This window comes from Otolemur garnettii, unplaced genomic scaffold (genome assembly GCF_000181295.1).
Source record: "Otolemur garnettii isolate 467f Iridium unplaced genomic scaffold, OtoGar3 scaffold00286, whole genome shotgun sequence".
NCBI classification, from domain to species: Eukaryota; Metazoa; Chordata; class Mammalia; order Primates; family Galagidae; genus Otolemur; species Otolemur garnettii.
This window is the reverse complement of record NW_003852681.1, coordinates 145,523-159,882: the sequence shown is the minus strand read 5'-3', so window position 1 is coordinate 159,882 and position 14,360 is coordinate 145,523. Positions and strand designations below refer to the sequence as shown.

Sequence of the window (14,360 nt, the reverse complement as noted above, 5' to 3'; positions counted from 1 at the left end):
AAAAAAAAAACAACCTTGAAATCCAATCCAAAACTCTGCTAGCTCCAAGCATGTCAGAATAAGGGATATTCAACATGTAAATACTTACCATAAGCTGCTTATCTGTTATCTGAAGGACATCTACCAACTCCTCTATCAACCCATTATATAAGATACTGTTTGCTGATTCCTGCAAGGCATTGGAATACACTGCAAAAGGAGAAACAAATTCTTTAGGCAAGAAGGCAATGGTCAAGCCACTGCCCAATGATAAACCTTTTGGTATGTACAGATTCTGGGAAAGGATTCCCTTACAAACCAGCAATGGAAGGCAGAATCACTGAATTCTAGAGGATTTGGTCAGATATAGTGATAAACTCTAAAAAGCCAATGAATTAACAGATTACTCTAATAAAGGTACTGGTAGTCTTAAGCAAGGATATTGGGGGATGAAAGTAGAGAAAGAATGAAAATTTAATTTTTCATAACATAACTCAATATAATTTCACTAGGTCTTGGGCAAAGACATCCATGGTAGCCTCTATATGCTTCTGTTTTTACTGCAAACATATTCACAAGCTATAAGGAATAGCATTTATGGACCATTGTAGATCAAGTTAGAAATTCGTGTGACCCCGTAGTAAAACTTAAGAATGCGTGTAGTAATCCACTTTCAATGAATTCGATACTGAGATAATACTGGGCATAGTTCTTTGAAGGGTAAACTAATAAGATTTGAGCACATGCATTTTCATTTTCAACAAATACTTTCTAAGCACCTATAAACATGCTGTAAGTTATATTGGGCATGAATACAAATTCAAGAGCAGGAATGTCAAAGCAAGGAACTCACAGTTTAAAAGAGCAGACAAAAATAATGAAATTTTATAATAATAGCAACAGTTACTATTTTATACTGTCTATGTGACTAGCCTGTGCTAGGTTGCTCTCTAGGTTTTAATTTAATTCCCAAATGAGCCTATAAAGTGTCGTCTCAATATAAAGTGAGGAAACTGAGGCAGAGAGGATAAACATATGGCTATTAATCTGTAGGATCAAGGTGATAGCCCAGGACTGGTTCCAAAACCATGTGTTTTCCTTCTGCTAACCCATAGTAAAAGAAGGTAAATGCACAATATTGAATACTTAATGAATATTTTATAACTTTTCTCAAAATTATACCCCAGAAAGGATGGGAGAAGAGGAAGATGAAATTGCAAGAGGAAAAGATGGGGCCAGTGAGGGGTGACTACATTCATACTCCTTTGAAAAAAAAAAAACAAAATCAAGACTAAACCCATGTGGTATGTCAAGAAGCATCATATTCTCTTTCTAGTCCAATATTAAGGATCTCAAGAATCATGAATGAATACAGTGAACATTGGAAAGGCTGGCATTTTATAATTTAAGGGGCTACCGAGGTAACTACAACTAGCATCACCAGCAACAAAGATGAATAAAGTTCAAAGGAAATCAGGTCCAAACTACCTAATTAAGGCCTGTTAATTAGTGTTCTTCTCTTACCTAATATAGATATTGCATGCAGCCTGGCCTGAACAGCTTGCAATCGCTTCCTGTGATTGGAAAAGCCATGGGCCAGCCGTATGTGTGTAAACAACAGCATCTGTAGAAAGATAAGACCTATATTTAAAAAAATCAATGGAAAAAGTGAATACTCTTTCTGAGGGCTAACTCTTACCTGCTGGGCTGCTTGGTAAAATGGTTTACTGTTGCTACTGCTAAGGTATCAAACAGAACTGGTTCCATCCACTCACAGGTTAGCTGACAAAATGGAGTGACAAATAGAGGCTCACAGAATCTTAATATCCCAACATAAGCCAAGAATTGTCAATATACTGATAAGCTACGAACAGTGAACATATGGCAAGAATTGTGATGGTTATTAAACAAATTAAATATTCAATCACCATTGAAATGAGCCGGAAAAAAAGAACAAAAATATTTTCTTTTTGGGCAAAGTGTTAAGAAAGCTACCACCACTTACTAGATACTCATAGTGAGTCAGGCAGCTTACATTTTCCTCAAACTCTCATAAGGACCTAGAAAGCTAGTTTGGTATTATACTCATAAAGGATAATGAAATTGAAGCTCAGATAGGCTAATAATGTATTTGTCCATGGTCTGACTCCAAAGCTGACATCCTTTTTGCTATGCCATCTCCCACCCCAGTAGGTATCATTAGTCTACCTGAATAGCAACCACATCCTCTGGATATTTTTAAGATGCATCATACCTGCTTATCCTTAGGAATGCTGTACATTTTGGTAAGAGATTCCATGATTTCAGAAGGGCTTTCCGATATCTACATTAGGAAAAAAGATAAACAATTAGGAACAGAAAGTGAACCAAATGTTTAAAAAATGGCCAAATGTCAAAGATTCTTCTTACCTTATCAAGTTGCTCTATGTGAATATAGTGTAGTGTGTTACTAGTTGTCTGAAAAAAGATAAGAGAGTTGTTAGGAGTTACTGAGCACCCTATCTTCCCCCTACTATAAAGCTTAAGAGCCATCTGAAAACCACTAAGAGGTATCAGAAAACCCAGATGTCACTCTAGGTCGAAAGCCTAACTGAATGCTCTTAAGGTAACTTCAGAGTCCTCCAAAATATCCATTTCACATATAAAATATTCTTACAAAAGCTTCTTTGAAACCAGTAGTTTCAAACTATAATTCACCTAGCCAGGTACATTTCATTTTACTTTGTCCCTTTTTAGACCTCTACAGAATCCATCCCCACAGCCTCAGTATTTATAGCAAAGACTGAATACATGAAAAAAGTTTCTGTCTTAATATGCACTAGAGTTACTTTTAAGGCAATATTAATGTAGAAAAATTATTTACTTATTTACTTTTATAGGTAGAAGGAAAAGGATCTTAATCACTACTTCTAAACCAAACTGAATTCTAGTTTCTCCTTGAAGAATATGGAATGAACGACCAAATAATTCCAGACATATATAGAGAGATTTCTTGCAGACTGGATTAAGTACAGAAACCTGAGCCATCACTATCCAATTTACTCTGCATGTTGGAGTTCTCATCTGAGGCTGTGGGAAAAACATACAAATCATAGCAATGCTCCATAAAAGAAGTCCTGTCTTTTGGCAGCTCCCAACATAAATAAAACCCAACCCTATTAGAGCTGGGAATGAAATCGATGTTTACTCATGAGAAGTTGCGAGCTGTGTATTATTTAGCTTGAGAGGACAGCAATATAGCTCAAAAACATTTCTTCATTTAACTGAAGAATTCTAAAAAAGTCAACCCCACTTACAGTAGACTATGGACTCTACCAGAACAATTCTGAATGAGACTCACCCGTTTCTCAATTTTGACCTCGGCCCCAGGGTCTGCATAGAATTCAAAGTGTAGTGTGGTTGCACTGGGTGGATATTTCTGTGTATAAAGCACGTCAAAGAATCAGACATGGAGCTTTACCTGATTATACACAAAGCAGATAACGTGAAGTCCCAATTCTTCCCAGAAGTCCTAGCCACTTATCTAACTCACTGTGTCAGAGGAATGAGCAATGTATTTAGTACCCACAGTGCCTTTAACTCACTGTCTTAGAGCAGGGCTCAGATAGGATGAAACTTACTCAAATAGAATCAGGAAGATGGAGACTATCCAAAGTTTCATTTCTTACTTATAAAGCAGACCTTGACAATACATTCTCTTTAACTCTTAAGAAAAGCACCATAACAAAGACTACAATAGCACAACCATTAAAATGTCTCCTTGAAAGACACTTGTAATGGTTGCCTTTAGGGACAGAGAAGTTACTATTGCACACCTTATCTCTATAGGTTTTGTAACATGTATATGTTATTACTTTATTTTAAAGTACACATCATATTTTTCAAAGCTTCATTCACTTCATGCCAGATCTCAATAAAGAAAATTATGTGACTTCTTAGCATAGGCTGGGACCAAAATAGGAACAGACATCATACAAGCCTATTCCCATATATTATACTATTTTGCTTGGGGGCAAAGAACAAACTTGACATCCATAAGAAGACTCAGAACTAAATTGAAGATGAAAAATCTTTCAAGATTTATGTTGTTTTTATTATTAAAAAGACAGCACTCACTTCCCATATTACATGCTATCTATTCATAAAATACTTACTAAAGAAAGTATACCTAAGGTGGGAATGTGACTTGCTCTAATTTGTGGTTTTCTGTGTCCAGAAAAAAGAGCCATTCTCCTTGGGAGAAACGGCTGGCTGACATAAATTCACTGCCGCCTTTGTGCTAAAATGACAAACTGACAAGATAAACTGTCTACTTGCTATAAAGTATTGTTGCTTCCAGGCACAGAATTGTTATCAAAAATTCAACTGTATTTTGTGGTTCCACAGCAACATTATTAAAGCAGAAGGGAAAATATCCTGACCTCCTAACTTAAGCATGGATAAAAGGCAGAGAGATAAATATGTAAAACACATAGAACACTGTGAGTTACCAATAACACTAACAGAACTGCTCTTTTAGTAGCCATTCCTTAATCATGTCACACTCACTAGAATCCTAATAGTCTCAGTGTGAAATGCAAGCCAAGACTTTGTGGGATTTTTAAATTCACTTTCTGACCAATTCAACAAACACAGCTCCCTTCTCAAGAATTGGATATGAACATTTTATTGTGCCTCTGTGATTCTTTAACTACCACCAACACACCAAGGGCCCAAGCAATGCTAATCTGCTTAAGGTCAGTTATGGCTAAAGCTATCTCAGGTTCCTCAAACGTCCTAATGTGACATGGTAACTTCATATACCATATATTCATTGTAAAGTAAGGCTCAAAAATAGACCATGTCTCTGCCCAAGGACCATTATATCCCCAAAGAGTTACTTACCATCATATGCAAATCTCTGCAACACTCCGCAAGTCCAAAGCCATTCTCCTTTCCACCCCAGCTCTTGAAAACCGGAAAAAAAAAGTATTAAAACACAGTGCCATGTGGATAAAACATTTAAGAGTGGCTGTTGGAGCATAATATTGAGAAGACATCCAATGTGAAAGTCAAATAAGAAGAGTAAGAACTTAAGACTCAAGGCCAAGAGGGTCTGCCTAAGGAGGTTTCTTCAATGAAATCAGTTTTACTGTTCTATGAGGATACTCCTAACAATAACATAAGCAGCAAATGTCAGTCATTGCATTCTACACCCCTGTATACCTGCCTGCTGACAATTCAGTCATGTCTCATTAGGTCTGGTCTAATTACTCTGCTTGCTTGCCTTCCTCATTAGGGTGCAATCATATGCTTTCTACCTTCTCGCTTTTTGACATGAGCTCAATTACAATGCAGAAGATTCTGTCTTGTCTATTTATTACTATATTTTGCCACCGAAGTCTAAAAACTCATCAACAAGGCCCTGAGGCAAGAGAGGGAATGGCTCAACTGGCTTCCAAATCAAAAACTCCAGCCATTATAATTTGCTTACTAATCAGCCTGCATCTTCCATAGCCTTTGCAATAACAATCTTTTTAGCATTAAGAACACTATTACATGTACATATTTTTTTAAGTATAAATATTTCTAAGCCATCTCAGCTACAACTGTGAATGTCAACTAACTGCTTCTATTCTTCCCTTAATTCTGTAGGTAACCCATGCCCAGTATGTTTCAAGCACAAATGCCACCTAAATTCACATCTTCATTTTATTCCCACCAACCCAGTATGGGTCCCAGTCACCTATCAGGTGACCATGACCTATCACCATGACCTAACATGACTCTGTCCACATCTAAGTGTTTCCTCTGTGAAATGCTGCTATCATGTCACTACCTCCCAAAGAAGTCTAGGCCTGAAAAATCAAACAAAAATACCATCTACCTACTCCTTGAGAAATAAGTTTTCTCAAACCACTTGACTTACTCGTACTTTCTCAATCCAGGTATTATATATGAAGCACAGAACACAGAAAATAGTTAGTGATTATTAACTCCCCAAAGAATGACACATAACTAGTACCACTCTAGAAGCACAGAAGTAGTCACTGTGTTACATATGATGGATGCTACTTAATGTGACCACTTCACATTAAGTAGCACTGGGGCTTACTTCTCCACTGGAAACCTAAGTGAGAAAGGCTGCTTGGAAGCAGATACATAAACCCTCCCACACTCCCAGCTGGTTAAAATTAGACTGTTCTAATGGGTGTGGTGACACTGAAAGGGCAGAACAGGGAAACTCAAAGGCCCATCCCTTTACAAAAGCACTGAATCATCTGACAAAAACTGCCAGAATCAACTATCTTAACTATGGAAACTAATCAAAAGTTTCAATCAAGTAGGCAAATGCATAATGGAGAAAACAAAAATCAAAAAGAGCTAAATCTCAGCGAAAGACCTTTGTGTTAATTAACTTACCCTGACCCTATCTCATAATGCCTAGCTCGGCAATGACCTTCAGGACAACAGCCTTCATTCCTGGAGCGAGCATAACTTTATTCTCAAAGAATTGTGGTTGTCTATTTTGGCTTGTCTGGTGAACCCACAAGCTCAAATGGCTTGCCCACTATTTTTCCTAATTTGGAACTCTCTAGGAGGTGAAGAGGGGTACAGACTTATTAAAAACATTTAATTGAAATGCATTAGTCTCTGCCTCATGTGGCAAGGCATAAAATCAGGTAAACAGTAAATGAACTAGAGAGAGTATGAGAGGATAAGGCTGGGGTGTTGAGATTCTTTTTAGGGTAGCAGTCCCCAACGTTTTTGGTACCAGCAAACAGTTTCATGGAAGACAACTTTTTCATGAATTGTAGTGGAAGGATGGTTTGAGGATGATTAAAGCAAATTACATTTCTACCTCAGATCACCAGGTATTGGAATGCACAATCTAGATCCCTTCCACATGCAGTGTACAGCAGGGTTTGCACTCCCTTGAGAATCTAATACCACCACCTATCTGACTGGAGGTGGAACTTAAATGGAGAGAAGCTGTACTACAGATAGATGAAGCTTTGCTCACTGGCTGCCTACTGCTCACCTCCTCCTGGGCAGCCTGGTTCTTAACAGGCCACAGGGGATAAGGGTCCTCAGCTTGGGGACTGGGGACCACAGATTGGAACAGGGCTTTGGAAAACTCCACATAGTCCTAGGAACCTAAAAGCCACATGTGCCGAAGACTGACATGCCCTTGGAAAAGACCTAAGAAGGTTCTAAACTCCCATATCTGACCAACCTTCAGGCTCTTTACAAGAAAGAAATGAAGACAAGGTAGAGTTGTAAATTTCCTGGCTGAGTACTAAAGATGTGCCCAACATTTATAGACAGTGCATATTTGCACAGACTGGTAAGATTCTGATTTCCATAGATGTGACACTGTCATAATCAAGATGTCTAGTTTTCAATAAAAAATTACAAGGCATGCACAGAAACAAACAAAAAACTATGACACACACACACACATGAAAAAGAATTAACAGAAACTGTCTATAAGGAATCCCAGATACTGGACTTAACTAGAGAAAGACTTTAAATGAACTATATTTAATATGCTCAAAGAGCTAAAAGAAATCAATATAGGGGTATATGGTACACTTCCTGAGTGAAGGGCTCAAATGCAACTTGAACTTTACCTAATAAAGGCAAACAATGTAACCTAATTGTATGTACCCTTATATTAATCTGAAAATTTTAAAAAGGAAATCAAGTACAAAGAATTTTTTAAAAAAGGAGAATCATGTCTCACCAAATAAGGAATATTTTAACAAAGAGGTAGAATTTATAAAATAAAGAAGAAAAAAGAAATTTTAAAGATGAAAATCTAATACCAATAATTTAAAATTCATGTGAGGTTCAACAGCAAATATCAACAGGCAGTAGAAAAGCCAGTGAACCTGAAAATAGGTCAACTCAGATTCATAGTCTTAAGGGTATGAAGGAAAAATGAAGAAAAATGATGTTTGAAGAGATCAGTGGGACACCATCGAGTATCCATACACATACACACACACACACACATATGGCATGACGTGAATTCCATAAGAGAAAAGTAAAAAATGAACAGAAAGATTACTCAAAGAAAAAATGGCTGAAAACTTCCCAAGTCTGATGAAATACATGTTATCTACAAATCCAAGCTGAAGAAACTCTAAGTAGGACAAATCTAAAGAGCCACACAAAGATACAGTATAATCAAACTGTCAGAAGCCAGAGACAAATAGAGAATCTTGAAAGTGGCAACAGAAAACTGACTTCTCATATAACAAAAGATTCTCAATAAGATCAGTAGCTGATTCATTAGAAACAATGTAGAATGTAGTGAGATGACTATTCAAAGTTCTTCAAATAAGACTGTCAATCAAGAATTCTACTTCTCACACAAATTTCCTTCAAAAATGAAGGCAAAATTAAGACATTCTCAGATAAACAAAAGCTGAGGTAGTTCACTGTCAGGGTCTGCGACGCTATGTCTCCACCTCGTTGGAGCTGGGAGGCTAGTTCTCTGGCCTTGGCCCACTTCACTGTCTGGATGCAGACCACTGCGCCAGCTTACTGGGGGTAGGTCTTGTTCGGATCTCCGGTGTCAAAGCACCTTAGAAGTCACAATCAATATACATGGGAGTGAGCATCTCAGCAGCAATCTCTCAGGAGCAGTCTTAGCAGTGGAGCACCAATCAGGTGTCCTCCAAGCAAGAAGCAAAGCCAGAGGAGGATCCAAAGGAGGATCCCTGGCTAACTTCTCCCCATGCTATTTATAGAAGTAATCTTGTGGCTGTCTATGCCACAGGTGTGGAGACTGCTAACCAAAGATGCACATACTTTTGTGTTTTTGTGACTCTCACTAATAAGAGCCAATGATGTTAAATCCCTTCCCCAATCCCTTATTGCCAAAGTACTTCTCACAGGTGCCTCCTACAGTTCACCACTAGTAGACTGGCTCACCTAACGTGCATAATGCAATGATACATTTCCAAACTATTAAGAATAGAGTATAATTGTCTTACCACAACAAATAAGTGAGGAGATGGCTATGTTAATCAGTTAGATGTAAGCATTCCACATTGCATATCAAATCAGCACATTGTACCCAATAAACACATTAATGTACACAGTTAGGATTTAATAAATAAAAAAAAATATGGAATTGCAAAATGCCTTGGATAGACAAATTTTGAAAAGGAATATAAGTTGATGGACTTCAATTTCTCACTTTCAAAACTTAGTATAAAACTACAGTTATCAAGACAATGTGGTATTGGCATAAGGTTAGACACATGGATCAATGGAAGAAAATTAAGAAAAGAAAAAAAAAAAGAAATTATAAAAGGAGTCCTATAGACTGAAATAAATGGGAACAAAACAGTAATTTGAATCCACAGAAAGAAACAAAGAACATACAGAAGGTTGCTGCACAGGTAAATATAAAAGTCAATATTAATGAATTTTTTGGTTTGTAAGTCTTCTGCTTCTATCCATTTTGGAACTAGATAAAACTTAATTCTACATAAGGTGATGCATATTTTGTGAGAAAAGCAAAAACATAAAGGGCAAGGGAACAGATCTATACAGGAACAAAGTGTGCGTTTATTATTAAAATTAAGTTGTAATTAATTCAAATATTTTGCAAATTAAGATGTTAGCTGTAATCCCCAGGGAAGACACTAATAACTAGATAAAAGACAAAAAAAAAAGGAAATAGAAGACTTGAACAATACTAAATCAACTAGATCTAACAGACATACATAGAACAATCCACCCAACAAAAGTAGAATACACATTCTTCAAGATATGTGAATATTCTCCAAAGTAGACCATATTAGGCCACAAAATAAACCTCAATAAATTTAAAAAGAGTGAAAGCATACAAAGTATCTTCTCCAATGACAATCGGAAACCAGAAACTTGAAACAGAAAAAAATCTGCTTCAAATACACGGTAATTAAAGAGCACTCTCTTATGCATCAATAATGGGTCAAAGAAATCACAAGGGCAATTAGCAGATAGCTTGAGGTAAATGCAAATAAAAACAACATACCACAGGATACACTCACAAGGAAGTGTTTAGGAGGCTTTCTGCTTTCAGTGTATCCCGATAGTTTAAATACCTACATTAAAAATGAAAGCTTTTATGGTGGTGCCTGTGGCTCAAAGGAGTAGGGCGCCAGCCCCATATGCTAGAGGTGGTGTGTTCAAAAACCCAGCTCCAGCGAAAAACTGCAAAAGAAAGAGAAAGCTTTTAAATCAGTAATCTAACCTTCTATCTTAAGAACTAGAAAACAAGCAACAAAATGCAGAGCAAGCAGAAGGAAAAAAAAGTAAAGATTAGAGGACAGATAAATAAAAAACAGAAAAACTGGACAGAATCAACTAAAGCAGAAGTTGGTTCTTTGAAAAGATCCAACAAAAATAGAGCAATCTTTAGCTAAACTGACCAAGAAAAAAAGATGTATGGTCGTGCTTTTTCTTAAAATATACATATAGATAGGAGGAGCCAGTGAAAAGGGGAAAGATTTACCACAGGGGGACTATATGTATTATAACATTCACCTTTAATGACATCAAACAAGTTACTAGATTTCTCTGACCTTTACACTTCAAAATTGAGGCTAGGTATATATAAAACTAAGAGAATGATGCCTGCAACATATTTCTGCGAATTAAAAGAGACCCAAGAACATATGAAGTATAAGGTTTGGCATTCATTAAGAACTTAATAAAAAGAATCTGTTGCCAATTGTGGCCCAAATATTGATACATTAAATATATCCACTGAGGCATTATTTACAACAGAAAAATTTTGCAAATTACCCAAATAAGATTAAAAACATGAAAACTGAAATAACTAAAGATGGCATAATTTTACAGTATTTAATATATTCATATACATAAGGGATAAAACCATATTGCTATGGAATCAATTTCTTCCTTCATGATATTAATCTCATTCCTGAAAAAGACAGTGCCACTCCAAGGAACATAAAACCATGAAGTTATACTTTCTTTCAATGATTTTATAGCTTCATGTTTTTATTGTAAAACTTTTTAATACAGCTTAATTTTACTCTAATAAGGTAGGATCTACCTTAATTGTCCCTGGAATAGTGAGCCAATTGTTAAAATACCACTTTTATGAATTATCCATTCTTTTCCTCCTAATCAGAAATGCCAGTACATGTTGAATCTTCTTTTAGAACCTACTGATAGGTCAATTCCACTCTTATTTTCCACATCATTTTAATTATGGTAGCTTTATAAAATGGTTTAATACCTAACAGAATGTAAGTACTTCCTCATCAAATTTCTAGTATAATGGTACTGTCTACATTACAAAGTTACATAAACTTAGTATGGGAAAATGCTGATGTTAGTATGTTAAATAAAGTAGAATATAAAATTATATATAGCATGAACTGAGCTTTGTAAAGAAATATGTATAAATACTAAGAAAATGTACCAAAATAAAAGTAGGCTCATGATCATGACAAGTTTTGTTGTGTACATTTCTACATTTTAAAAATATCGAACAGTATTTTTATTAGGAAGACAGGTTTGTTTTGCCACCAAGATAAATCTATAGTATGTTTAAAATTCTAGGGTACTTAATAATACTGTTCATAATAACACTAGTTCTTTGCCCTTTTTATTATTATGTATCTATATCCTACTTCCTCAACTACTAAGTAGGGTGGTTTAAAAAAAAAAAAAAAAAGAAGAAGAAGAAGAACATGCTTTATACTACATCCCAGACAGGGCTAGTCATATACTTCTTGTGAATGGTATCAAGTGGAAGATACTTGTAAGGATTCAGGAGCCAGTTCACAGGCTTATGCCAAGGTAAAGAGCAGTGATTTTCAACCGGTGTGCCATGGAAATTTTTAAAGATTGTCAATTAAATTATTTCCAAAAGAAGTTCAAAGCACAATTGCGTATATTCTTTTACTTTTTACACTTTTTTTTTTTTGATCAACAGGATTTAAGTGTGCCAAAGAGGTTGGAGTGTGTCATAAGATATAAAAGGTTGAAAAACACTGTTTTAGAGTAAGAATCCTATTTAACCGTATCTAAAGGTATAATACAGGAATAGATATTCTACTTCACATTTTAACAGGGGCTAATAGCCCATAGGCTTTGTCCAAAAATAATGTAACTTTTGAGTCTCACTGTATTCATCTACCCAGTAATGATACCATATGATCCTGGATTTTAAGTAGACACCCAATAAATAACTGTATTAAGCATGCCAAAAAGGCATATATATAACCTCACTAGATGGGATTTGCAAAAGAATGAATAAGGCATTCAGATATCAGGAAAAGGGATTGAGGCTCTGAGATTCTTTCTAGAAAATTTTCCCTAAATTTATAGTTAATTAATCACTGTTCATATTCACAATTAGCCCACATCACTGGATTAACTGAGTTATTAAAAAATATCATGAGAAAAGATAACACATACAATGTCATTCTTCATAAAGACCAAAACATGATATTCAATCTTTTTATTAAAAGCATTCACTGAGCCATTTTTGAAAACACCATGTATAATAAACAAAGACAACATACATAAAGATTAAGGAAAAAAACAATACTTTAAGGGTGACAAAGGACTAATTTCTCAAATCATTTTTATAGTAGAAAAATTAATCCAAGAAACAAATGGACAAAAGATATGAGCAAGACTGTACACAAGAACAAATCCTAATGATGAAATAAAAGCTTAAACTCATTACTGACCAGGAACATGCCAATTAAAGTAACACTGAGATCTCTGAAACTCTATCATACAGTCACCATCATATCTCTATCACAGCATATTAAAAATGTCGGTAACTAAAGGCATATACATAAGACTGCTTAATGTAAAATAAACATGCAGCAATAGGGAATAGTAATAAATTACAGTACATCCAAACTGTGGAATATTATGTAGCTGTCAAAATAATTACTTATACAGGTGACTTAAAAATGACTTTTTAACAAGGTATTTAGTAGGAAAATCAGGATACAAAATATCCTACATCTGTAATTCAATGACAAAGATACCCTCAATACGTTAATAAAATATTTAGATGAAAACATATATAGAAAGATACATTTTAGGTTATAGGGAGAGGGGCCAAGAGGGAAAAGACTATAATGAATCATATGACAACATGCATTCATTTATAAAATAACATCTGTGTATAAAGTTTTAAAAGAAAGCAAATATAAAAAGAATAACATAGTTTATGTGCTGATAACTGTTTATCAATGACAGCTCCCATTTATGAAGTATTTCCAACATGACTGGCATTAACCTTAAGAGTTTTATTTATGACCTCATTTAATTTAATCCTAAAAATGATGAAGATGTCACAACCACCGATTTACAGATATATATATATATATATGTATGTGTGTATGTATGTGTATACATATATATATATGAAAAGTGAGATTAATCTGATTTGTTAGAAGAAGTGGGTCTGATTTCTAAATCCAAGTTCTTCACCACACACAAGTGAATGCATCTATGTGTTGTACAGGAAGCTTCCTGAAAAAACTAAAGAGAGAAGAACCAAAATTTCTATCAAAATCACTGTTAAGGGTGGTGCCTATAGCTTAGTGGGTAGGGCATCAGCCACATACACCTAGGCTGGTGGGTTCGAACCTGACCTGGGCCAGCTAAAACAATGACAACTGCAACCAAAAAAAAAAAAAAAAAAAAAAAAAAAAAAAAAAAAAAGCCAGGTATTGTGGTGGGTGCCTGTAGTCACAGCTACTTGGGAGGCTGAGGCAAGAGAGTCACTTGAGCCCAAGAGTTTGGGGTTGCTGTGAGCTATGGACATTACAGCACTCTACCTAGGGTGACAGCTTGAGACTGTCTTGGGAAAAAAAAGTCATTGTTAAAAGAACTAGGGTAACACATGAAAAGGAAAAAGTAGTAGAGCGAAGCCCATACCAGCAAATTACAGTTTTAGAGAAATTGTATATTTTAGAAAAACATGAAATGTTTTTAAATTTTAATGAAGGGTGTTAGTAATGGCAGCTACTATTATTATATACCTAGCATATCATCTCTATCTCAAAACCCTTTAAGAATCTTTTATTATAATAGTATAGCAAAGCATCAAGCAAATATATAGTAAATCCTCTGTAAGCTGAGCATCAAAGGGATTGCAACAAACTGGTCAACATAAGGAACTAGGCCTATGGTACTGGCACATACACGTCCAATCTATGAAAATTAGGTCAACTTAGGAAGGTGGCCAACTATGGAGGTTCTACTCTATTACCAAAAGCAGCAATTCACTGCACCCATCAAGATTCTAAATTGTCCGGGACTAGAAATCAACCCTCCATCTACAATCTGTTAGCCCAATTCAGAACAAAAAGCAGCACACTTGTCAAAGGCAAAAAGAG

At 35.6% G+C, this 14,360-nt stretch overlaps 1 protein-coding gene across 12 annotated transcripts in view; it reads right to left on the bottom strand.

The window, feature by feature from the left end:
- Positions 1–14,360, bottom strand: part of HUWE1 (HECT, UBA and WWE domain containing 1, E3 ubiquitin protein ligase) — a 163,653-nt gene that overhangs the window by 100,730 nt on the left and 48,563 nt on the right. For all 12 annotated transcript variants that reach the window (XR_002771347.1, XM_023508890.1, XM_023508889.1 and 9 more), the window contains 6 exons: positions 4,864–4,926; positions 3,320–3,397; positions 2,389–2,436; positions 2,234–2,302; positions 1,504–1,603; positions 89–189 (listed from right to left, as the gene is read on the bottom strand). Coding sequence is in view for 11 of the 12 variants with exons in the window: in XM_023508890.1 (XP_023364658.1) it covers positions 89–189; positions 1,504–1,603; positions 2,234–2,302; positions 2,389–2,436; positions 3,320–3,397; positions 4,864–4,926 (459 nt within the window). In the remaining variant the exon portion in view is untranslated. The remainder of the gene's footprint in view (positions 1–88; positions 190–1,503; positions 1,604–2,233; positions 2,303–2,388; positions 2,437–3,319; positions 3,398–4,863; positions 4,927–14,360) is intronic.